At 39.0% G+C, this 24,974-nt stretch overlaps 4 protein-coding genes across 4 annotated transcripts; 2 read left to right on the top strand and 2 right to left on the bottom strand.

Annotated features, from left to right (window-relative positions):
- Window positions 1–1,527: 1,527 nt before the first annotated feature.
- c1ql2 (complement component 1, q subcomponent-like 2) lies at window positions 1,528–6,339 on the bottom strand. Its single transcript, XM_028010006.1, has 2 exons — window positions 5,467–6,339; window positions 1,528–4,040 (listed from the first exon to the last, which is right to left on the bottom strand). Exons 1-2 carry the CDS (start codon window positions 6,271–6,273, stop codon window positions 3,861–3,863), a joined length of 987 nt encoding a protein of 328 aa, XP_027865807.1. The 5' UTR covers window positions 6,274–6,339; the 3' UTR covers window positions 1,528–3,860.
- A 5,351-nt stretch (window positions 6,340–11,690) lies between these two features.
- On the top strand, window positions 11,691–17,284 carry LOC114140963 (metalloreductase STEAP3). Its single transcript, XM_028011309.1, has 6 exons — window positions 11,691–11,784; window positions 12,490–12,729; window positions 13,616–13,882; window positions 13,977–14,504; window positions 14,576–14,740; window positions 16,082–17,284. Exons 2-6 carry the CDS (start codon window positions 12,505–12,507, stop codon window positions 16,367–16,369), a joined length of 1,473 nt encoding a protein of 490 aa, XP_027867110.1. The 5' UTR covers window positions 11,691–11,784; window positions 12,490–12,504; the 3' UTR covers window positions 16,370–17,284.
- Window positions 17,285–17,617: 333 nt separating this feature from the next.
- Window positions 17,618–19,379, top strand: LOC114140966 (acyl-CoA-binding protein-like). Its single transcript, XM_028011312.1, has 4 exons — window positions 17,618–17,759; window positions 17,937–18,054; window positions 19,043–19,105; window positions 19,259–19,379. Exons 1-4 carry the CDS (start codon window positions 17,754–17,756, stop codon window positions 19,330–19,332), a joined length of 261 nt encoding a protein of 86 aa, XP_027867113.1. The 5' UTR covers window positions 17,618–17,753; the 3' UTR covers window positions 19,333–19,379.
- Window positions 19,380–20,137: 758 nt separating this feature from the next.
- On the bottom strand, window positions 20,138–24,963 carry sctr (secretin receptor). Its single transcript, XM_028011310.1, has 13 exons — window positions 24,810–24,963; window positions 24,639–24,738; window positions 24,198–24,314; window positions 23,689–23,795; window positions 23,286–23,395; window positions 23,000–23,132; window positions 22,762–22,915; window positions 22,594–22,654; window positions 22,434–22,503; window positions 22,006–22,097; window positions 21,578–21,716; window positions 21,248–21,289; window positions 20,138–21,169 (listed from the first exon to the last, which is right to left on the bottom strand). Exons 1-13 carry the CDS (start codon window positions 24,903–24,905, stop codon window positions 20,984–20,986), a joined length of 1,407 nt encoding a protein of 468 aa, XP_027867111.1. The 5' UTR covers window positions 24,906–24,963; the 3' UTR covers window positions 20,138–20,983.
- Between the last annotated feature and the right edge of the window lie 11 nt (window positions 24,964–24,974).

The raw sequence follows: 24,974 nt of genomic DNA, 5'->3' as shown, positions 1-24,974 counted from the left end.
AGAAAATATAAGTTTCTCGTGTCAGGATAATCTTCCGATGTGAATTTCTCCCCCAACCACTTTTAAGATTCCAGTTAGAGAAAAACCTTTAATATTTTACATTCCAACTTTATTCTCATTGGGTTCCATAAATTCAGGGATCCTGTTGGGCCCAAATGCATCACCAGAAGGGAACATTAAAGACAGCTGTCAACGTATTATCCATCTGAACAACAGAATAATTCAGTGTGGTTTTGTTATATACTTTAGCCACCTTTTCCCAAGCACGGAAACTAATGGTTCGGACCTGGAACGCTTGACTCTTGACAGGAACAGGGACAGATTCTGATAGGAATTTTAATTGCGTCACCTCAGAACATGAGGTTGGACTTAATTGGTTAAAATTTCCAGCTTTGCCCTAGATGTCACTAAACCATACACGCTGGACCTTTAAAAATCTCCAGAGAGGTGCAGGGTTAAATCTCTAGATTTTATGTGTGACACATGAAACATAAAAACTATAGACTTAAGTTTCAGAGCAGTCAAAACAAAAGATAAACCACTAAAAGCTGTCGTAACAGGTGTGTATAAGGAGCTATTTCCCTTGAGTAGCTGCGCAGCAACACAATCCCCTCTAAGCTCGGCCAAGTTTGGACTCGGGGAGCAGGAGGAGAAGCCAACATCTTAAATGAGGTTGATCAAAGCAGACATACTAATATTTGTTTCCCACCAATTCCATTTAAAGTGACAGAGCTGGTGTGTAAACAGCTGGTTTGTGTGCGACCCAAGGGGATAGGTATTAAAAAGGAAAATCCAAAATGCACACAAAACAGCCATCATCATAATGAGGGCTTACAGGAGTATTGGAGGCTGGTGCACTATTTGCAAATAGCTCATCAGGAATCAAACACATGAGCCAGAAAGCTCGGCCTTCACTCAGTTTCATATTTCACAATGCTTCAGATTTTTCCAACACTTAAAGTACCTTATTTATATTCCATCACCTTATGTCACATTAGGATTTTCTCTGATCTCTTGTCAAGGGGGCATGTGACCGTCCTTCAAAGTTAGGCGTAAACAGTAATTCAAGTGGAGCAGCGTAAAATAAAATGCATTTTCAATTCAATCTAATTTAAATAAAAGCTTTATGTGACAATTTCAGACACATTTTGCTCATCTAGTGCTGGAACATTTTATTTTAATAGCCTAAAACCCAAGTAATTTAATACAACAATTTATCAATGATAACCTATTCCATTATTTAATTCTTCTTTTGTGGTTTGCAGCTTAAAGCTCTGAAAGGGAGACTTTCTACTGGACTCATCTGCTGAAAATGTCCTGAAAGAGCAGAGATGTTTAGGGATGGCCTCGAAGGACACACTGCAGAAACACAAGGTTTGTCCACAGTAATGAATCACAGTTCTTTCAAGCAGACAGAAATGATCAGAAAAATATTTCCAGGAATTTCCAGCAGCAAAGAATCTCTGGCTGAAAAGGAAAGTGCTGTTTTCACAGAATGGACAGATTAGCTCAGAGAAATGTTTTTTAAAAATTATTTATTGGTATATATGAGAACAAAACAACCATGAACAGAACATGACAACAGTTTTTTAGTGTGATTGGTTATTTTGTTAAACACAGACCACTACACAAATCAGCACAGTTTGGCATGCTGCAGCAATCCAAGTTGCCATTTGGAGCTTTTGGAACTTCCTGCATTGTATTGTATTGATGCATTCAGAATATTAACTCGGCTGACTTCAAGCTTTCCTGTGCCATTTCCAAATTTCAACACAGTGTAAAAAGGTTTTAGAGGGTTGACTTACTTTGTTTTTAAAAGTACCTGCATGCTTGTCCACAGCTTTTGCCTTTTTAGTATTCCTCAAAAACGATGCTGACTGTCACCAGATTCAGTCCTCCTAGCCTTCCAGCACATGCTATGGAGGAAAAACTCCTCTACAAATATCCTGCAAAAGGGATTTATGTCCTCCAGCATTAATTACTGAAATACCAAAACACACATGCACACATGATATGTCTACTGAATCATATTGTTAAACTTAAATAAGAAATATTTTCAGTCACTTACAGTCGCATTTGTTTATGTTTCACCTTTAAATCACATATCATAAATTTTGGCTCAGTAGGATTTGCATAATCTTTCTGACTAGCAGAAAAATAAACAACTGCTGACCTCAAGTTTTACTGTATCAGAGGAAAAATGGTGCACTTGTTAGGATTATTCTAATATGCTATGATTGACATCATGATACAGGAATTAACCATTACAGTAATTTTCACATCAAGATGTGAAAATCACTATAATGTTTAACTTACATATATAATGACCTGCTTGCTTTCCACTGAAAATAAAAGAAATCAAATTACTTGTTGCTGAAAATATAAATAACACATTTTGGCTGAAGGATTTTAACAAAACACTAAATCATTTGTTATACTTTAGTATTTTTCTACTTGATTTAGCTAATTTAGCTACTAGCTGAATCAATTCACAGCATTGATTTAGCTAATATGCTGCCATGTTAAGCATGCTAGCACTGCTCAGTCACAGAAGCTTTCTGTTTCTGATTTTGTTTTCGATTAACATTATGAAACAAAACTTCAAGTTTAAAGTGATTTTCTCATTTTTGATTTACTTACGCTTTGATATTATTAAATAAACAAAAGATTCAGAAAATGTTTAAAGGTATGAGGAAACTCAACAGTAAAGATACTTTTTAAAAAACACTTGGTCTGTTTTCTTGCATTTATTACAAGTTCTTCAGCTAACTAGCTAGCTGATAGCACAGTACAAAAATTGTGAAATAACTTCCTCTAATGCAAAGCTTTCTACTGAGCAAAATGAGTTTAGTTTGATCAAAAACAAACTAAAATGTGAACAATATTGGGAAAACAAAGACTGATTCAGCATAGCTAACGGAAAAGTGAAACAAATTTGATTTGCTAAGTCAAATTTGTTCTGGGAATGTTTTTTAATGGTTTTGATGTCACTATCACACAGAAACACAACTTTTACTGGAACAGCAAGTAATTTGTTATGCATAGCGTTGATAAGCTGTATTATACCTTCATTAAATAATATTGCTTGATCCACTTACATAAGTAATACATATGTACAAAATCAATCCCTAAATGTTCAACTTGCTGAAGATTATAGCATATTAGCACTTAGCTTACTAGCTAATTTAACTCAATTAGAAATTGCTTTTGACAAGGAAAACAAATGATTTAATATTGTGTTGATATCCCTCAGGGAAATTATATAACTAAGCATTAAAATAATAAAGGAGACGTCTTCTGGTGTTTTGATTGAACTCTGTAAAAAAGTCAGTACTGTTAATTTTTTTTGCATACATAGTCAATCATCTCATTAAAACTGTAATTTTGCCCCAAAATTTAAGTTACAGTGTTGTGAACAGGCCACTCAATAGAGCCTCACCGACAGTCCTCTTAATATAGTTATATTTCTTTTTAAATATTGCTGTTATTACACAATCTGCCTTATAAACAACCAGTGAAATGGCAATAATCTTTAAGGCCTGTCGTTATTTTCCTCAAATGGTTTTAAGACGTTACTCTAGGAACATTTCCTCCCGGGTTCTTTAAGGTGTGTCGTAAATCACCTGGAATATGAGTTTTCTCACACTGAGATATCAGTCACAGTTTTATAGCTATCTCTATCTAAACTCCAGTTAAATTAAATGTCATATACAAAAATCTTTCAATTAGTTCTTTTTTTTTTCAACATATAGGGTTTAGATAGCTCTGTAAACTTGAACAGGTATGCAAAAGACGAGAAAAAAAACATAATTAACCTTTAGTTGAGACAATTTCAGTCCAAAGCGCCTGTTGTGGAGGGTTTAATCAGGGTATAAGATGAAGCCAGAGAAGGTGCTGTACTTGTTGTTGTTGCCTCCATGTGCTTTTCCGCCATCCAGTTTAACATACACCTCATCTCCAGAGTCCAAATGTAGCACAGCACTGTTACTGGCGTAGTCATAGTTCTGGTCTGCATCTTGGGCTATGGCGCTGGCCCGGACCTGGTTTAACAAGATAAAAAGAAGCTCAGAGTCACCGTAAGAAACATATTGGATATAACGACCGAGTGGAAAAGTTCACATGTACCTGAGAGGCAAAGTAAAACAGCAGTGGTGCGGAAAATTGTAAGATTCTAATTTTAAACCTCCAAATGTTGATTCAAGAGGAAATAAGTTAGCATTAAAGCTGCAGGATGTAATCAAATTTGACTGGGCTGCTTAGAAAAATGTGAATTAAATCTATCATGAATGTCTACAATGTTAGTCTGCCAAAAAAGGCCTCAATTTAATAAAGTAAAAAAGTTGTAAGTCATAGTTTCAAATGTTAAACTTAAAATTTGTCATACATAATATATTCATTAATTATTCAATTAGTATATCAGCTGATTTAAACCAGTGTCATAACAGGTTAACCAAACAGATGATAGTTTATTTAGCAAGCAAAAGTAACTGTGATCATTATTTCATAATGTTTCACATGAAATAAACAATATTTACAGAACACTGCAAAAATTATACATGAATTCATCTTTTAATCAACAAATTATAATACATTAAAAAATACAGATAAATTGATTCATTTGTGTGTGTATTTTCTCAGCATTTTTTAAACCTGAACTTCCTTATAAATTATAAACATTTTTAGGATGTTTTAAATTGCCACCATGCTTCACCAAGTGGACCCTAACCTTTGATTGGTTAACCTCTTGTCTATGGTAATATGATATTACTTTATTATCAGAACAAGTATGAAACTTCTGTTGTAACCGTATTAGATAATATAAATTAATAATAAAATATTTTTTAATGGACATCCAGCCATCCCTTATCGATAACCGATGGGCCTGAGATGAGGGGCGGAGTTACCTTTAGCCACCATGTTGGATTTCTAAACATCTTAAATTACAAATTCGTGATTTCCAGAGATGATTGGATAATCATGTTTTCAAAAATGTTATTAAATAGGCGTACATTTATTTAAAATGTTATTTAAATGATCAGGTATAAATCATTTTTTGTTTCATGATGTATGGATTTGTATTGGGACACTTTTCGAAATGCGTCAATCTGCAGCTGTAAATGAAAGGAGGAAAGAAAAACCTCATCCAGAGGATCGCTGCGTTAAGCACCTTTTATGGAAATGAGAGCAGACAGAACTAGAAGTAAACAGAATATGAAGATTGAATTTATTTATTCATTTAAACTGTGAAGTTAAAGGAAAACGGGAGGTTTGCGCCATGCGGTGCGCACTTGGTGCGTAAAATATAACCCAGCTTTTAAAATTTTTATCAACTTTTCGAGAAGAGAACCGGAATGAAATAAGGCTGTTTGATCAACTAAACAAGCTACGTTTTGGACCTTATCCTAAAACTGTGTCCATTGATCAGACCCACGCAGTGCCATGCATGCGCTCTGGGTTGGAGTCTACCTGTCCGTTCTTGCACAGGTCGGCCCACATGCTGGTGCCATCCCCTCCGCGCATCAGCACATGGTAGGTGAAGAAGTAGATCCCGGACACATGACAGGTGAACTTCCCGGTGTTCTGGTCGTAGTGGTTTCCCAAGTTTGTGATCACGTCGTCAAATTTCAGCACCTCATATCCCTCATGCGGGTTCTTCAAACCCACGTAAAACGCGATCCTGTAGCCGCTCACCGTGGAGTTCGCTCCGTCCCCCTCGCCCGTGTCACCGGCTCCTGCTGCTGCGGATAAAGCTGTGAACGCCAGTTTATTGTCCCCGCGCTCTCCCGGTGGTCCCCTCGGTCCGGGGGGTCCAGGCTCTCCCGGTGGACCCCTGGGTCCGGGCTTCCCGGGTCGACCCTGCTCGCCGCGCGTCCCTTGCGCCATGGGCGGCAGCGGAGCGACTCCGTTCACGTTCTGGCTCACCTCCATGGCGGTGGCTCCCCCCGGTTTGGGGCTGTATGGGTCACAAACCATGCGGCAGGTGCCCATCATCTCGTAGTAGTGAGCGGAGGTCTCCGGGGAGCGGAGGAGCAGCAGCGGGACAGCGATGGTCAGAGCCAGCAGGACCATGGCGACAGCGGTCACCGCGAAGACCACGGACCACTTCCTCCGGGTCGTGCGTGGACCAATGGACGCCAGAAAACCCGTCGAGCCGCGCTGGAGGGCAATTGTGACTGTTATCAGTGAGGGGTAAAAAGACAGACAGAAACAAAAGAAGTGAAGTTGGGGAAGTACGCATAAGTGTCTCCACCGCGTCTTCAATCCCCTGGGCATCTGTGACCGAGCGGGAGACGCGCGTCTTGGCTGGATGGAGGGGTGGCGCGCAGACAGCTGCGCACAGCTGCGTCCAGCTGTTTGCATGAACACCGGAAGGCAGCACTTCAAATTAAAACAAGCAGCGTGTACGCATGGATGGAGAGTCTGGATGTCATTTGGACTTGCAGAGCCATCAGTGCCAACTCTCACAAGGAAGCATATTGTAAAGGAACATGTTTCCTTTGCAACTTTATATAAATCTACATTAACATGTGGAACATATTAATCCACTCAAATAAGGACAGTCTTTTTTTTTTGAAAAAGAAAAAACTACAAATAAAATGTTTTACAAATAATCTTAAAATTGTAGCTTTCATTTGTTTTCAAATCCCCATCTGAGTCAGTACTTTGTAGAATCAATTCACTTTTGCTGTATGTCTCTTCTAGTTTTGCAAAGAAATGTTCACTCAGTTTTGTTGTCATAGATTTTCAACTAAATATTTATGTAAACTTTGACTTGGTCACTCCAACACAGGAATGTGAGCAGCCATTTTCATTTGCAACCTTAATTTATCTCAAATTTGTAGTTATCTAGCTAACTTAACAATGAAATGCACACGCTGTTCACAGCATGTGTGAAGAGATACATTAAACCATATTGCTGATTTGAAAATAATATATTAATAGTAATCTTTCTTGGAATGAGCTTAAGCAACTCGCAACTGCAATTCGAATACGGTACATGTTAGAAAATTGTTTACGTTTCTATTAGTAAACCAGCTGCCAAGACTTTTCTTCAAATATCAACCCATATGATTGTTTCACTAGAAAAAGTGTTGAGCCGATAAAAACGATCAGAATAAAATACATTTTCATGCTTTGAAATCAATTATTGATAAAAAAAAGTTCTCATCCATCATATTGTTTCAAAATGTAACAGGGAATCTTTTTAATTTTGATCTTTCTAACAAAAGGAACACAATTTTAATTCTGAATAGTGTTTTGAATGGAAACCTTTTTCCACATTTTTATGACTTGGACTTATTTATGGCTGCATGTCGAAGTTTTAATGAGTTCAAATCATCCTTTGATTAAAGTTGTTTGAACTGCAGGCAGTGTGTTTACTCCGACATGCCACTCAGGTGTATCTAAATAAACGAGTGTGATTAGTTACTTTCCTTTTGAACATGAATGAATCCAGGTCAAAGTCAGATTTAATGAAGAGCTTAAACTCGCAGCAGCTAAATACATGGCCAAATATTTGACTCAGACCAAGAGGGACACTTTCAAAGTCACTTCATATGGCTGAGGGCAGGTTCACAGTGGTGTCATCAGCTGACTGACTGCATTGGTCACTTCACACACACACACTCATGGAGGGAGAGACGGACAGGAGGAGGAGGGGACAGTTTATGCATGCTGGATGCAGACCAGGGATGTCTGTCGGCGGTCGACACTCTCAGCTCCATGCTCTCTGTGACTGCAGGGACATATTTGATGTCTTGTTTCATGCGGCTGAGGGCCACAGGCCTCGAATTTAGATTGGCTATCAAATTAAAATTCATTCCATGCAAATCAGCACCCCAGTGCATGCAGATGTGTCTGACATGCCTTTTTAGCCTTGGTTTTGGTTTTCCTCCGAGACCGCTGAACTCTTGCTAATTGTGTGGATTTTATCCGCACCTGCTGATTAATAATTGTGACTTTTATGCCATTTACTGGGCATAAAAGCTTTAGGGATGCTTAATAAAAGCTGGTAATTGTTACAAACATTCCTTGAAGGACCTTAAATACTTCAAAAGTGCGGGGCCAGCAGAGCTAAGCACCTGGAATTGGAGTGCAGGCCCCACATCCACAACAGAGGCTTTACAGCTCAAGGCAATGTGAAGAAATTTTCAGAGGTTGAAGACGAGGCTTAGCCGAACCCCCCCGCGATCCTGCCATCCCCTCCACCCCCAACCAATTCCAGCTCACGCTCAGCTCAGCTGTAACTCTCCAGAACACGGAGGAAGCCGCTGCTGGCATCCGAGAGTGAGAAAAAGCATAACGAGCAACGAGAGCTGGCCGAGAAATTCAAACCAAAGTTGAAAAATCTGAAGGAAACGCCACGGCGGCCAGAATAAAAACATTCCATCTTGTTTTACATTTTTCATTCCCCTTCAAAGCATCGGTAATTCACAAAACATACAAAAACAAACCCACTAAAAATATGCAGAAAGGCACATGGAGCACATCCTCTTTCCTAATGCGCAGCATGACCTTTAGGAAGGATTAGTACAGTGAACTGTGTCTTTAGGCTGCGGTGAGCCAAACACAACACACTGTTTGCATTATGCACTCCAGCCTCTTAGATTATCCCAGCCTGCAGCTCCGTCATGCTTGTAATCACACTGCACTGCTGCATGATGCACACAAACCTTACGGTGAGGCCAAAGAAGAGAACCGTCACCAGCAGCTTACATGACTTTGGATAATTTTCTATTCAGCAGAGTAACTGGTAGTAAGTGTAAAATGGTATGCATGGCAGTAAACTAACATTGCAAATCACTCAACATCATTTTTTGGAGATTGTTTTCTCCGTTCAGAGACAGGGAAGCTGGTTAGACTTGAAGGGGTAAAAAACAGGACAATCTTGGAAGAAGACTAAAGACTTTCAGACTGGGGTGGAAGTTCACTTTCCAGTTGAAAATTACCTTGAAGATACATCCAGAGCTACAGTGGAATGGTTAGGTCAACGCATAATCTTGATAGAAAGTCTACAACTAAACTAATTAAGAAAATTGTGCCATAATAGAATAGAATAGAATAAAATAGAAAAGAATAGAATTACTTTAATCATCCCAACAGGGAAATTATTTCGCAGTTACAGCAGCATAGAGACAAGATAAAATAAAAATAAATTATAACATGCTGTCAATATAAAAAGCAGCTTAGAGCAGACCTTGCAAGGATTCAAAATGCAGAACAGAATGTATATGTAAATATATGTACAGCAAGTGTGCCACAGTGCAGTTGTGCGAAATTGGACTGCTATCTAACTTGAATGCTTATGTATCTATGGTCTGCTTTGACTACTTGCAGAAGTTTTCATAGCGCATATCCGAAATATTGAAAAGAAAATGCAGCTTGGATAGCTAAGATTTCTGAGTGCAATGCTGCTAGACATGCTAATTGCTGCCGTTTGCAAAGCAGCCAATCCAGGAGCTACATTTGTGTTCCTGAGCACTGATTGGCTGTACCCTCAGGAGCCAAATGACGGTAGATGTTAGCTTCTGCTAGGTTTCAACTGTGTAATACTGCATATTGTGGAAACCAGGGGTCAAACATATAGACACACCCCACAGCTTCAGTGAAAAGTGGTTCTACAAGTGATTGACCCAAAGGTACTGAAAAGAAATGAACACCATTCTTGTTTTGATTTCTGTTTGCAAAAAAACAAAATTCTTTCCCTTGTTATAGTTGCACACTCCTTTGTGTTGGTTGACTAAGGGGTTTGAATACATTTTCATGGCATTACAAATATCTTTGACCACTATTATCAGTCAGTAAAAAAGACACCCAGCTACTTTATAAAGATTTAATTGCTTTACAGACTGAATTATGAAGGAATCGTTGGTCAGCCATTGTCATTCCGTTCGTTTTGCATTAGTGAAACTTGTTCTACTTATTGTGAATCAAACGTCACAGCTCATATGTGTAAGTGAGCCATCTGTGAACCACAACAAGACAGCTATGAGAACTTGCAACATCAGCTTCTGTCTTAGTGCGTGACCCTGATCCCACATGAAGCCCACTGAAGACACGTCTGTCCTCGATTGCACGGATAAAACAAAACACTCCTTGATGATTGTGAACACCTGTCAAAGTCCACCTCAGGCCAAATGTTTATGACCTTTTATTTCCTCACGTGGCACAATATTGACCAATTCTACCTTGTCTTCCGATTAATTTAGCAATTTCTCAGAAGACACAATTTACTGATATATAAATGAAAAACTCAAAAATGAAATATGAATGTAGCAAGCTGCAACCCTGAGCGAAATAAACAAACATGAAGCCACCAGAGAGCCATGAGACAGCATGAGGGGAAAAAAAGGGTTCGTGTGTGAGAATGTACATATTTGTGTGTGGCGACACTGATGTAACACAGCCCGCCTCAGGGATTCAACCTTTTGCAAGTGGCAAAGGCAGACATGATGAAGTCATGGTGACAGTGTGTAACCTGCGGTCAGACATCTTTTTAACACGCGTTTGGTTTTTTTCTACCGATCCCAAGGCCAGTTTATCAAATACACCAGCTTTGCAAGCAGGAGGGGAACAGGAGGACTTCAATATTAAAACCATTTTCAGAGAGAGGGTATATGAGATTAGCCTCAAACCTCTAAGTATTGTTATACAAAAGTAGCTGAAGGCTGCTGTCATCATGTGCTCACAATGCTAACACCTGCTTATATTTAACAGGTGTAATGGGAGCCAAATTACCTCTTAAATTAGTGTTAGCTTGCTAATATGAGCTAATCAGCTCTTAATTGTGTTTAATCGTTCGACTACAGGGGCGGTATGTTGAGAGTTCTGAGATTAAATTAAGATCTAGTGCTTTACACACTAGATCTTACTAATTACTGGTACATCACCAAACCAGCTTGTAATACACTCTACAGTCTACAGTCACCCCAGATATGTTCTCATTTTTATGCGCTGATCTCTGATGGTTGTAAGTCTAGATGTTGGAAATCTTTTGTGTTTAACACCAGGTGGCACTAATATGCCTCACCATGTGACGTCACTACATACATAAGCACCAATACTTCCTGCTGCGGCATACAATGCAAAAATAAATGGGGAAAAAGCTTTGTAGTCCCAACTGATCACAGTTTTCGCAATGGGTTTTTGTTATTTGTCTTCTGTTTTGTGTTTGTGGAACATAATGTGTACATTATGCCTCCTGCATCTACAGTATATGATGGTTTCAGGATTAGGTATCTGTTCAGAAAGGTGTAAAAACAGTCATTTTTTTTCTTTTTTAAAATCATTGGTTACATTATTTTTAATTATTTTAATCGCAGCTCACTCATTTTTGATTTAAGTAGTTTTACTAATAAATAAAATTGCATAACTTTCTTTTTGTCACAGTCTAAGCTCTCGTTGCAATTATTCACAAAACATGATGCTTTACGTTGGTTCAAGCAGAAATATTATCCTATTTATTCATTTTAAAATATGAAAAAAATAGTATTGTCCTCAAATGATCTTAGCCAAAACTTTAAACTGTCCCACTAAAAACTTCCATAAAATCGTGAACGTTTTTGTTTTTACTTGCATTTTATTTACTGTCCTAAACTGCAAATAACACTATAAACACCGAGTTGGTCACGTGTTATCACCTGTATCACGCTGCGGAAGTCACGCGCGATCTTTTATCTTACCTTGACATGCGGGGGCGTGGCTTTAACTGCTGCGTCATCCGACATGGTGGAAACCGCTGCAGTTTACCGAAAACGGAGACGCGGGTAGAACAAAGTGCTGTCTGTAAGTACAATTGTTACTTTTAGAACGCAGCTGAAGCGTCGGTGTGTTTTCTGAGGGATTTCTCGAGGTGTTTGTGTTATTTTTTACTTTGTTGTTTTCGTATTAAGGGAGAGTAAAGTTTCCACAAGTCCAGCCAAGGACAGCCAGCATGGTGGCGTTAAGTAGTTTTTCTGTTTTGATTAAGAAACAAAGTTATTAAACACTTTAATAAACACGTTTTAGCTGCTTTAAAACAACTCTTGACATATAATACAGACGGTTTCCTGATTATTAGCGGTTTTCTTAACGTCCTTATACGTATTGACTTTGACTCTGGGGAGAAGTTTGGCAAAACTGACAGACTTCTAAAGTCTGCATGAAGTTAACATAATGCAGAGTTTAAGTGAGTTGGTTATTACTAACCACGAAAGTAGCTGCTACCATATTTAGAGTGCCTGTTATCCATTTCTGCTAATGTTGGGTGGCAGCAGCTTTGACAGATGTAGGACATGCCAGCTGAGACTCAGATAATAGGAATGAGGCTTCTCTGTTCTAAAAACAAGCAGACAGATGTCAGATAGAAACCCACCGGCAAATCTATTATTAGTGTTACTTTTATTTCAGCTTTTGTGAGATTAGTGTCTTGATAGACAATAATGTCCAGTTTGGATCTTAGGAAATCATATAAACATGACTCTAACCCATGATCCTGTCTGATGTTTGCAGATTTGTTAGCACATCATGCCTGATGAGATGTCAAGGCGTTTAATTCTAGAAAGAGGCGGCGGGGGAGCCAGACACTTCGAAGATGATGTGTCCGATCCCAGCACCCCGGTAATCGGCATCCTGGGCACTGGAGACTTCTCCCGCTCACTGGCCAGGAGGCTGGTGGCCTCTGGCTACCAAGTAGTGGTGGGAAGTCGGACACCCACACGCTTTGTAGCTCTGTTCCCGGAGGAGACCGAGGTGATACACGCACTCCTTGTGTAATTGGTGTTTTTGTTTCTTTCCTTCTGGAGATGATTATACATCATTTGTTTCCCACGAAGGGTAATTACTTTTGTTATCCTGACTATATAATTGATTGAGGTTAAAGCTGCATTTTAGAAAGTTAAATCTCTCTGAATTGGTTGGATTAAGTTTTATTTAGGTGTATTAGACTAAAGGGGGTTGAAGAAAATACATCAACACAATTTTGTGCTTGAAAAATGACAAAAACGTCATATACAGATTATAAAGATGAAGTTTTAACTACAGGATTTTCTGTAACGTTTAGGAAGATATTGCCTTCTAATTTTCAAAGAAATATTTTAAACGACAATCCAGTGTGCACATTCAAGACTTGCAGGCATTTCAGTTTCACCATGTTGAAATGAAAATACCTCCTAAATCCAGGGATTATCTGTCCAAAACAGTCATCTTGACTATTTTGTTGCATGTCACTTGCATGCAGTGGCTGCATGGAGTCTGTGATTCATAGACACAAGGTGCTGGGTGCTGGTGACTCTGCGCCACATTGGTTTCAGGAGATTTCCATTTTGAATGGCCTTCTTTGCATATTGAAAAGAATGTTGGCGTAGATTTTAGTCACCCAGGTTAGCTGTTAAAGAATCTTCCCACATGATGTAGGAGAATCATGTTTGGGATCTTTATCTTGTTTGGATGAAACGTCTTTACTGGTTTGGAGGAGTTTAGTGGAGCATAAGTAGAGTCCAGCCCAAATTATAACGCACTTACCACAAAATTTGACAAATGAGCTACACAAATTCCTTTTCACCTCTATTTTCCTGTCCATCAATTTGAAAATAATCGCATTTGAACCATTGGAGCATTAAAAACTTCTGCGTTCCAGGTGACCACCCAGTTGGAAGCAGCCAACAAGGCAGACTTGATCTTTGTCGCAGTTTACCCTGAACATCACTCCACGCTGATGGACTTGAAACAGGCGTTGGCTGGAAAGACCTTGGTGGATGTTAGCAACGGTCTAAGCGTCAACCATAAGGGTCCATCCAATGCCGAACTCCTGGCAGACTATTTCCCTGGAAGCTTTGTGGTTAAGGGGTTCAACACCGTATCCGCCTGGACCCTGCAGATGGGCGCCCGAGATGGAGGCAGGCAGGTGGGAAACATCATCAGTTTCCAGTGATGGTTTGCTTATTGACTTAAATGTTTTTGGAAGCTATAAATGGTTTGTTTCATGTTTTTGCCTGCAGGTTTTCCTGTGCAGCAACAGCCAAACGGCCAAGAATTTAGTGAAGTCAATCTGCCATAGGATGGGCTTCATCCCCGTCGACATGGGCCTCCTTTCTTCTTCTCTGGAGATCGAAAATCTGCCTCTCTATTTATTCCCGTCCTGGCGCCTCCCTGTCCTCTGCATGTTGCTCCTCTTCGTTTTCTTCTACCTGTACAACTTTGTCCGGGATGTGTTGCATCCTTTCATCACGAAGCACAAAGGTGCCTTCTACAAAATGCCCATCGAAGTGGTGAATGTCACCCTTCCGTCCGTGGCCTTGGTGATGTTAGCGTTGGTCTACCTGCCTGGTTTGTTGGCCGCCGTCCTCCAGCTGTGTTCGGGGACCAAGTACAACCGCTTCCCCAACTGGTTGGACCGCTGGTTGACCAGCAGGAAGCAGCTGGGACTCTGTAGCTTCCTGTGTGCCGTCCTGCACGCCGTTTACAGCCTGTGTCTTCCTCTGAGAAAGTCCGCTCGCTTTACACTGATCAACATGGCCTACAAGCAGGTGAGGTGAAGACACAGTGGAGCTAGATATCTTGATCTTGAGCAATGCCATAAAATGTGCTGGGTGTCCAGGTGGAGATGGGCAAGGAGGACTCTTGGGTGGATGAGGACGTGTGGAGGATGGAGTTGTACCTTTCCGTGGGCATCATGGCCCTTGGGTTGCTCTCCCTGCTGGCGGTCACCTCTCTACCTTCAGTTGCCGGCACCATCAACTGGAGGGAGTTCAGTTTCATCCAGGTATGTTTCATGTTTAGTTTCACTTCAAAGGTAATATCCCCTCAGAGACATACTATTCCTTCTGTAAGTAAGACTCTGAATGTCCCACACATGTAAACACCAAGCTTTTCCGCTCCCGCAGCTGCCCCAGATTCACAGCTAAACTTATCCTGTGACAAAGCCACCAAAGTGTTGTGACTCAGCATGCACACACTTTCTTTTCTTCCCTCCTCGAGGCCTGGGGTCTTCCAGGACTCGCAGACTTCCTGTGCTGCATTTCCCCCCACCCCACTTTCATCTCTCGGTAATCCGCTGGCCGTCAGATTAGTCACGTGGCGAAGAGAGGAAAGGCGAGTTTGTGCTCGGTACATGTACAGTCGCTGGGCGAAGCTGCAGGATAAGCATGCTCATTGGCCTGCTAAATACACAACAAAAGTCTGGATGAGGTGTTTCTGCTCATATACTGTTTTTCACCAAACATTGCTCTGTGCTGTTAACCTCTCCTCTTTGCTCTCAAGGCAGATTTTTGCAAACCTAAGTTTTTTTCCAGACACAACCATTTCTTCATCATCTACTCCAGAGAGTTCATACATGTCCTGTTTTTTCTTGTTGTAAACGCACGATTTTTACCATTTAACATGGGAACTCCAGAGTCTCAAAAGGAGTTGTTGGGTTGGTGAAGGTTCTCTGAGCATTGCGTGAATTTTCTGAAACATCTGCTACTGAAACGACTGGCAGCTGTCTAAAACGTTTTCCTCTTTTTTAAAATAATGAACTTGAGGCTGTTTGGTAGAAGCCTTACAACCCTCCCCAGATTTACAGGCAGAAACAATTTCTTCTGTAAGATAATTCTTCATGTCTTTTCTTTATAGCATTGTTAGCACAAATAAACACCTTCAATGAAAGAGTAAAGGGTGTACTTAGTTTTTCACAGAGGATTTTCCATTTTGGATGAACTGCATAAATATAAAGCTAAAATACTCCAGAAAAACAAGGCTGTTTTTGTTTTTATTTTAACCCCTGCTCTGCAGCCCAGACAACCTTGGGACGGTTTTGGTGGCTTGTGGCCCCTGAAGGTGCAGTAAGCAGCTCAGTCAGTCACAGTCACAGGGGAAAACACCAGTGGGGTCTCTTTAGGTCAGGAGTGGTGGGTCAGCGCGTGTCCTCAGGCTCTGCTGTGGCCTCTAACACAGCTAATGCTATGGACTTGCTGACTCTCTGTCTCTGCCAAAACACATGATGTATTTTATGGGTAGTTTGCAGACACGCCCCAAAGACTTTGCAGCTGCGTCACAATTACATATTTTTCTAATGTTATGTAGAGTTTAATTTTTTTTTTAATGTTTGTCTGATGATTCGCAGTCTACGCTTGGTTACTGTGCCTTGTTCATGGCCACCGCCCACACGCTCCTCTACGGGTGGAATCACGCCTTTGTTCTTGCACAGTACCACTTCTACATGCCCCCCACATTCATCCTGGTCCTGGTTCTGCCCTCCGTGGTCCTGCTGGGCCGCTTGGCGCTCTGCCTGCCCTGCATAGCAGGGCGGCTCAGGAAGATCCGCCGCGGCTGGGAGAGGAACCGACATATCCGCTTCATGCTGCCGGCTGAAGACTGCCGCAACGAGGTGGAGGATGTCAGTAACGTGTGAGAAACGCTGTAGCTCTTAGAAACAAGGTGGATCATCTCCGCAGAGAAGATAAAATATTTATACTATGCTGGAATTTGTCAGAAAACTCAAGTTCTTCTCAACAAGAGCCTGAGGGAATCCAGCCAGGGATACCTTAAGCACTTAATGCTGTCAGAGATGACTGCTGTTTCTTTAATTTATTGTTTGCTCTGTTTCTAGTGTCAATCACGGTGAAGAACGATATTCGCTCTTCAGAAAACGTTGCAACATTTTTACACAGCAGACTAAGCTGTTGCTGTCAAGAAACCAAAATAAGTTTCTACTTAAACTTTTCATGTGACTATTTGTATTATTAAAGTAAAGATTTAGATTTTTTGCTCAATTCATTTCCCTGTGATATTTGTTATTTATAGGTTTCTTTTTTTTACTAATTATTGTGCAAATATGGCAAATATTAAGCAGCAATGCATGTTTTCTTTTTCTCCTAATGCTGCCTTCAAAACACATCCAAAATAACTTTGATAAACAAACAAAAAAAAAAAAAGTAAACAGAATAAATCTGCTCTAAATGTCTCATCAGTTTCAGACTGTGAAGTGATTCTGCTGGATTTTATTTAGGGATATCCAGATAAAAGGGGATTGAATACAAAATCGAGCCACACATTTCAGATTTGTATTTGAACAATAAAACTTGTAGTTCAGGTGTGAACCTCAAGTTAAAACTGGAACTATAGAGTGACAGTTATGTAGTTCAGTTGACAAACATTACTAAACTGAAGCATCTAGGTTGATGTCTAATGTTACTTCTTTGTTGATTTCTGACATAAAATGATTTCTGTATACTGCCATTTAACTTGAATGTTGTTGCCAATAAAAGAATGTAAACTTTGACCTTTGCTGGAAGGTGCTATACAAATAAAATTTGATTTGATTTGAGTTTTGCACAGTAATGTGTTTTCTATGTTTGTGCTCAATATGAATGTAGATAATGGATTTCTAGCATGCATTAAAATAATGTAATAACCTTTAAACTGAGGTAAGAGGGCAAATATGTCCATAGACATTATTTTAAGGTTAGGCGTTATATATCCAGATGCTGCCATCTTGTGGCAGTTTTCTGAACTGCACCGTAAATGTGACTTTTATTTTCGGTCCAATCCGAAAAAAAAACCCAACAAACAAACCAAAAACTTGTGAAATGATAATAAAGCTTAAAGTTGGATTATTTCTGTTGTGTTGATTGGGGACCAATAGGGTGTAAATATACCGCTTGCCTGGCACTGTTACCCAGGAAATCCCTCCCCACATTGGCAGTTTATTTCCCGCGTGACGTGCCCACAGGACGAGTTGAGCAAGACTTACAGTCGGAAGTTTCAGCAGCAGAAAAGCCGTACACCCGGTCACCATGTCTGTAAGTGCATTTTTTTATTAAACTGCCACTTTTATTTCCTACTCTGTAACCAAACATCTGCTTCGCGTGTGCTGACTTTTCTCTGAGTTTGATCGCTTCAGCTGAGCTGCAGGTCTCCTGTAGTTTTCATAGGTTCCTCTGTCAGGTTTAATGCTCTGTTTCCTTCCTCTCTCCCAGGAAGCATTTGAGAAAGCAGCAGAGGAGGTGAAGGTCCTGAGACAAAGACCAGACCAGGGAGAAATGAGTGCAATTTATGGTTTGTATAAACAAGCCACTGCTGGAGACGTGAACATGGGTGAGTGTGAGTAGTGGGGATGTTTTGTATCCGATGTTTGGACAGGGTGGGGTTGAAATTATTTTTTAAAGCAGGTTTGACAAGTGAGATTTCAGATTATGAACAATGAGTATGTAGTTTAAACAAAGCATCTTATTTATCAGACTTTATTGAACACAACCCTTATATATAATATCTGCAATCCAGCATTTTCAAAGCTTATCATGTTGAGTTTCTTTTTAAATGGTTAATATTGAATCCTACACTTTAGATTACAGTAGATTTATTATAACCTTGTGAAACTATGAAACAGTCTTCTAACTCAGATTTAGCTGCACAAGTTCAGTGCAGCAAAGGTTTTAGTTATAACCACACAAAGCAGCTCATTTTGCAATGGCAGGGAAATGACCGTTTTCTTCTTTTCTTATTTTATTTTCAAAGCTTCACTGTGAATCATTAGTATAAAAATTAATATTGGCATTATAAGTAAAGATTAGTTAAACCATAGTCAGCAAACTATAACTTAAAAAATTATGCATGACTGACAAAAATATGTTGAATGCAAAACATGTTGTATGCAATGACCCAAACCTCACCTCACCACAATCTAAAGGGCCCAGCAGGGGGCAACAAATGCCCAAAAAAGCCCTGCAGACTGTCTCAACCATGTAGAATAAAATTCAAGGACATACAGCATTGATCTCCAGTCAAAGCAAACAAGCATGTACTTTTGCAACTTAAAATAAATATATTTATAGAGTCATATATTTGTTTAATTTCATATACCATAAATTCAAGGCCTGTGTTTCAGTGGCACAGTGGTTAAAAAAAAAGTTGAGATGAGGATCCGTTTTGAAATAACATTTCATAAGCCTGATATACACAGTGAAGGTTTAAAATTCAGTTATCTCCAGTGTCATATTAGGCGGTCTAGTAAATAAAATTGTACAAACTTTGATTGTGTTTTGAAGTCGCTTGAGGCTAAACACAGGACTCTTTATTTCCACAGAACGACCAGGGATATTCGATTTTATAGGAAAAGCGAAATGGGATGCATGGAACGCAAAGAAAGGTTGGATTCATCAAACTTTATTACAAATACCTCAACACAATAAATCAATGTAGAGTTGAACAAAGATTTGTCAATGTAGATTTAAATCTTTGAAAGAGTCTAAAACTACATCAAACCGTCAAGAATTATGTGCTTTGTCTCCCAAACCAACAGGTTTATCCAAAGAAGAAGCAATGGCAGCTTATGTGGAGTTGGTGGAAAAGCTAAAAGAGAAATATGGAATGTAGAGTCTTTAAGAAACACAACAATAAAGAAATACACAAGAAAAACTGAATGTCTGTTTTTTGTTTTTGAAATAAAACATTTTTTTTCTCAGTTTTGTAGTTTTAGAGTCTGCTACCTCAACTGTCGAGTAAAACATGAATTTACCAGTGTACCACTGCCAAACTTTTTTTCTTCCACCCAATTTTCCGTTTATATACTTGGTACAGCACTCTGAATAGCCAGCTTCATTAACAAGAAAATCTGATAGCGTTCTATAAGGAATCTATAAAATATACAAACTATCATCCACATATTTGATTATATTCCAATTTATTGAGATGTACCTGTTTGCAGTATTTTGCTAAATATTTACCTCAATCCTGTTATGTTTTCAAATAAAAGTCTCAAAGATTTTTTTTCTTAAGTCACCCAAGTGAGTTATGTAGGCATATAAAAGCAATGTTGTGCAGAAAGACTGAAATGTTTTGGATCTTTAATATATCTTTAATATATTTTTTCTTTACAAGCAGTCAGTGATAATTATGTAATGTATTCCGTAGCTTAAGTGTATTTTAAGCGCTTAAAATACATTTTAAGCGCTTAAAATGTATTTATTATTTGCCAGATGGTACAATGTGTCAGGTTTTATGTCTTTTTTATATTGTGAAATTTACTATCTTTGTAGGGATTTTAATGTCTTTGGAAACTTATAATTATACGATCTAGGACCAAAATAAGGGTGTTCCATTTCACATTGTTTACAGATTATTTAAAACATGATTGATAATTTAAATAATCTTTTTAAATGTGAAACATTTTTTTGGCTTGTTGTTTGGCATAAAGGTGAGGGTTCCAAATTGTCATGTTTAAGGATTTAAGATTCATGAACTCTTTGGTTATGGAAAATATGGTTTAATTTCTTTTAGGGCAGCCTTTGATGGGGTCCTGATGGAAAACTGCAGCGCTCAGACGTCATATTCTATCTCTTCTCTGTCATAAACTGAATGTACTGTTTATTGTACACACACCTGCAATTTGGCCATTAACCTTAAGGGCTTTTTCCAGGTAATGTTTAATATCTCTGCCAGATTTTGGTCTAATCTAAACAAACCATCCTTTCAACTCTTTATTAGATGTTTTAATTAAAACAAAGAGTGTTTTCACAAAATTTTCTGTCTGCTGTTGCCCTTTTTGTTTATATGTAAGCTACCAACAAATGTAAAGGTTAATCTATTGTAGCATAATATCACTACAGCTGTTCCACCACCAGTTTGTTTTTTTGTGTGTATGAACGACCTTCTAGCCTTCATTAAGCTCTGAAATGATCTGAAATGTCATTATATAAATAATACGAAGCTGAAATGGAAAAGGTTAGCTACAAACTAAGGATATCCTTTAAATAAAAAGACATGGACAAAATAGTCAAAACATTACAATTTAAATGAGTTATGCTTTCTCATCACAATGAGTGCATTTGCTGTATAGAACACCTTTTATTGTTCTGAAAATGTTTGCAATGTAGATTAAAGATGTTTTGGGATCTTCCCTGGTCCAGTCAAGCCTTAACAAGCAAACAAATTTTCACTTTAAATCAAATTAGTCCCGTAGAAGAGTAGCTCTTAACTTCTCCGTCTTCTTTGGGATTACTGGAAAAGTTCTTACACAATGTTATGCTCACATCTCCAGAGTGTCTGCAGGGAATCCAGTGTTCGTAAGACTGGTAGGAGAAGAGGGCAGCAGGGAGACCTGTGTGTGAGGTGATCCGATCTGGCTGATGGAGCCGTGATGCTGCCGACTCCGACTGGGCAGGTGCCGGGTGAGCTTCCATCTTTTCCACCGCCTCTTAAACTCCTGCTGCACCTGAAACATACAACAATGCTGCCCGGTTGGGTCCATGCTTCACAAGGTTCACGTTGTATCTGACGGTTTAGATTTTACCTCTCCATTCATGAAGCAGTAGAGAACAGCAACCACAAATCCCTGGGAGATGCAAGACCAGAAGGATTACACATTGAGATTATGGGATTTAACAGCACTGTGAAAAATATTTGGCCCCAATTAGATTTGTTTTGTTTGTTTTAAATGCAACGGGCATAAACTATTCAGGCCCAGTATGAAAAGTCACGCCCAACTCCTGGCAGCAACATCTTGTGCTGCTTTTTAAAATAATTTTGCTCACTTCATGTTAACAGTAGGGTTCTGTTTGAGTCATTTCTTTATTCTTAGGTGTGGTATAAATGGGACCTGAATGATGTGAGCAAAACATACCTGTGTGGATGACAGCGCCAGCTCTGCAAACGTCCAGATCTTAAATACAGAGTTGCTGACGTTGACGGGTAAGAAAACAAAAAGAATGCAGTGGAGACCAAACAGAGCCACCAGGAAAAATGTGGACTTAATCAGCTTCCTGTTAAAGAAAAAAAACAACAACAGTTTCTTCAGTAAAACGTTTTTCTGGCTTAAGTTGTCAGGAAGTCTTTCTGACTTTTTACAACCAGCCATGTTGTATTGGAAAATCTTTACTTCCAAATATAAATATGCAGCACTCCCGACTCACCAGAATAAAAATAGGTTGGTATTTATCCACCTTCCAGTTACCAATGCAAAAGTTAAGAGCAATTCACCATAATCAGATATTTTTCTATCACATAAAATACGATTACAATGCATGGATATAATATAGTGAAACGACTCACATATACTGACTGAATTCGCTCCGGTGTGCGTCTGACATTCTGAGTTTGCTGATCAGTATCCTCAAAATACCCAAGAAAAAGACGAGATTCATCTAAAATAAGTAGAAGAAAAAAATATTTGAAAAATTCAGATTTAACGTTTGACATCTACCTGTCCTTTAGGATAGCTGTATAGACTACAATAATAATCCCCTTCATAATATGAAAAATGTATTTTAAATAGTTTGATTTGTACTTCAGAGGCTAGGTTTGGCTGCATGTTTAGTCTTTGAACGTAACTAGGCCAAGAACTGCTTTGGTTCCTAAGCTAAGCCAGTTAGCCATTGATTTAATTAGCACAGCCAATTAGCACTGCAATATAGCTACATTTACTTAAAAATGACACATTTTATTTACAGAAGTATTTTCTAAAACAACAAATATTTTACACATATGGAGAGGAGAACTGGCACACGGAGTATCCACCAAATCCATTCATGTCTCCTTCTTTCCCAACATCTGTACCCAAGGAATAAGAAATAATTATAATTTCTGACATTTAGAAATCTAAAATTAAGTAGATGTTTGATGAATATTTTAGTTTCTTACCCTTCATCTTCATAAAAATACTTAGCACATCCCCAGCAGACAATAATAATAAATGGTATGCCTGTAAGACATTTAGGAATGCAGTATTTCAGAGACAGCGTTGAGCTTTACACATGTGTTTATAGGTAAAACAAAGCCAAAACTGTGAGATGTATTATATTGCAGTACCCCAGCTCAGGAAGATGGACCAGGCGAGGTGTTTCTTCAACGAGAAGAAGGATCGGCTCACCAGCGTGAACAGGAAGTGACCCTCCACCAGCAGCCAGCTGTAGTTGGCAAGGATGAAGTAGTTGCAGAACATCAACACAATCTTACAAGCCACCTGCAGAAAATTGTCAGGAGAGACCAACTCATTTCAGTGGCAAGAAATTCTTTCTTATTTAAAATGATCGCCTTTCATCCTTACAGTGGAGCTGTCGCAGTCATAGAGCTCTGAATCTGTAAAAAGGAGACCGTCCCTGATAAAGATGAAGATGGCTCTCAGGATGAAAGAGACAAACAACTGGATGTGGATGTAGTTCCTGGTACAGTGCAGCTTCCTGCAGAATATATCAACTCTGCTTTAGAGGCGGACTCGGTTGTGCTTCACCCGATGATGATAAACAGACCAAAGGTGAGGTATTGCAGGGTTTCAAGAGCGGTTTGTGGTTGATGGAAGGACAATAGGAAGAAAAAATATATATATTTCTCACCTAAAGAAGCAGAAGATGGTGATAGCGATGGCAAGAGTGATAAGGGAGAGTGTGTATCCGATGGTGTACATGGTCTTCACATAGGAGAAATACCAATGGGAAGCTGAGAACTGAGAAGAGAAATTAGTTTAAAACACTTATAACATCTTCCTAGAAATATATAGAAAAACTCATCTGAATATCTCAAGCATATAACAAAGTTTCTTAGCAAGTTTATTATAGTATTGATTTTTTTTATTTCATTACTTTCTGTTTCCCTGTTGTCATGGGAGATGTGTGTTGATGTTTATAAGTTGGAAAACATGAAGACAGAAAAACTTTGAGCAGAAAAATAAGGGTTGTTTGGAGGGGCATTGTATGAAATAATGTCTTTTTTTATTTTACAAAATTTAAATCTACTTACGTGTTCTAGATACTTAAGGGAGTCATTGAAAGCGTAGCTACATGCATCCTCATGTAGGGAGAGAAGATCCGTCCATCCATTGCTGGTGCAGTTGCGATGCACTTCACCTGCAAAGTACCAATAAAATCACTCCTTCCTGCCTTCTTTTGACTGCAGCCCTGCAGAAATACCTGCATGCAAGAAATGACTGACAAAAGATAAATGGTGTTCATTGTATCTTTATTCAGAATATTGAACGTAGGTGAAAGCGATAAGAATATTAATCTATCACTTTCGTTTGCTGTTTAGATAATTTATTATCCCTTTAACACGCAGCACTCTTACATGTTACCCAGTCTTTTGTGTACACAAGCTTCACATAGTTGTTTGGATAGAGACGGTAAGGGGAAGAAGAAACTCTGTCCCATCCGAAGACAAATTAGTTTTTTATGGAAATAATTAACCAGTGGGATGAGGTGCAGGTAATGGCTTACAGTTTCTAAATGTGCGTCATCGTCCTTGCTTCTCACCTTTTGAAACACGCCCAAAGATATCCAGGCACGGCAGAGAGACTGTTTCCCCCAGAGAGGCCGGTGGCCAGCAGTGCATGTCTTCCCACATTCCCTTACAATACACACTGCTGTTTACTACACACATAAAACAAGAACGACAAGTTTTTTGTTTATTTGCAGCGGTAAAGCAGCTAAGAAAAATTGATACATGCAAAAAATGAGTTAATGGTCTAAGTTAAGATTAAAGTTGCCCCTAAAATCATATTTTTATGCATGTTGTTATATGACCACCAGCTGTCACTAAAACATAACGTGAAATTTCTGTAAAGCCTAAACATTCTCAAACATTTGACTCATTTTGGTGTAAATTGCAAATTTGAAAAGGAGATCGCTTTTTGTCTAAAATGTAAAAGTGAAAAAAAGAAAAAAAATTAACAAAATTAAAAACTATTGATTTACCTTTTGCTTTTTGTTCCATGAACAATATTAGATCGTTCATGCACTTTTCTTCCTCTTTCATAGGATCGACATGAGGATTGCAACCTGGTGACGATCTAGCCTGTAAAATAAAATACTATTGGATTTTTTAATTCTCAAGCATTGCAATAAAGCAGGTGTCCTTCTCTTTACCTGGTGTAAAAGCAGCAGCCCGATCAGTCCAACTTTCTTCATCATGTTCACTCTTCCCGCGAGGTTGCCCATCTGCGTCCAAGCTCCAAGCTGCATAGGTGATCTGAACAAAAAGCAACATCCCTGCTGCTATGCAGCTCATATATGAGACTTTTAAATCTAACA

The sequence above is a fragment of the Xiphophorus couchianus genome, chromosome 24 (assembly GCF_001444195.1).
Source record: "Xiphophorus couchianus chromosome 24, X_couchianus-1.0, whole genome shotgun sequence".
In the NCBI taxonomy this organism is placed as follows: Eukaryota; Metazoa; Chordata; class Actinopteri; order Cyprinodontiformes; family Poeciliidae; genus Xiphophorus; species Xiphophorus couchianus.
The sequence above is the reverse complement of the archived record's forward strand: the minus strand, read 5'-3'. Positions and strand labels throughout refer to the sequence as shown.

What these genes read in the sequence shown, in the direction of transcription:
- LOC114140966 (XM_028011312.1), top strand. An exon ending in TGCTGGAGACGTGAACATGG is followed by an intron (nt 18,055 to 19,042) that starts GTGAGTGTGAGT and finishes TTATTTCCACAG; the next exon opens with AACGACCAGGGATATTCGAT. An exon ending in TGCATGGAACGCAAAGAAAG is followed by an intron (nt 19,106 to 19,258) that starts GTTGGATTCATC and finishes CCAAACCAACAG; the next exon opens with GTTTATCCAAAGAAGAAGCA.
- LOC114140963 (XM_028011309.1), top strand. Translation starts at nt 12,505, where the DNA reads ATGCCTGATGAGATGTCAAGGCGTTTAATTCTAGAAAGAGGCGGCGGG. An exon ending in CCCGAGATGGAGGCAGGCAG is followed by an intron (nt 13,883 to 13,976) that starts GTGGGAAACATC and finishes TTTTGCCTGCAG; the next exon opens with GTTTTCCTGTGCAGCAACAG. An exon ending in GGGAGTTCAGTTTCATCCAG is followed by an intron (nt 14,741 to 16,081) that starts GTATGTTTCATG and finishes GATGATTCGCAG; the next exon opens with TCTACGCTTGGTTACTGTGC.
- c1ql2 (XM_028010006.1), bottom strand. Translation starts at nt 6,273, where the DNA reads ATGCCCAGGGGATTGAAGACGCGGTGGAGACACTTATGCGTACTTCCC. An exon ending in ACCTGTGCAAGAACGGACAG is followed by an intron (nt 4,041 to 5,466) that starts GTAGACTCCAAC and finishes TTGTTAAACCAG; the next exon opens with GTCCGGGCCAGCGCCATAGC.
- sctr (XM_028011310.1), bottom strand. Translation starts at nt 24,905, where the DNA reads ATGCAGCTTGGAGCTTGGACGCAGATGGGCAACCTCGCGGGAAGAGTG. An exon ending in CCCTTAAGTATCTAGAACAC is followed by an intron (nt 23,396 to 23,688) that starts GTAAGTAGATTT and finishes TTCTCTTCTCAG; the next exon opens with TTCTCAGCTTCCCATTGGTA. An exon ending in TATTTTTATGAAGATGAAGG is followed by an intron (nt 22,504 to 22,593) that starts GTAAGAAACTAA and finishes CCTTGGGTACAG; the next exon opens with ATGTTGGGAAAGAAGGAGAC.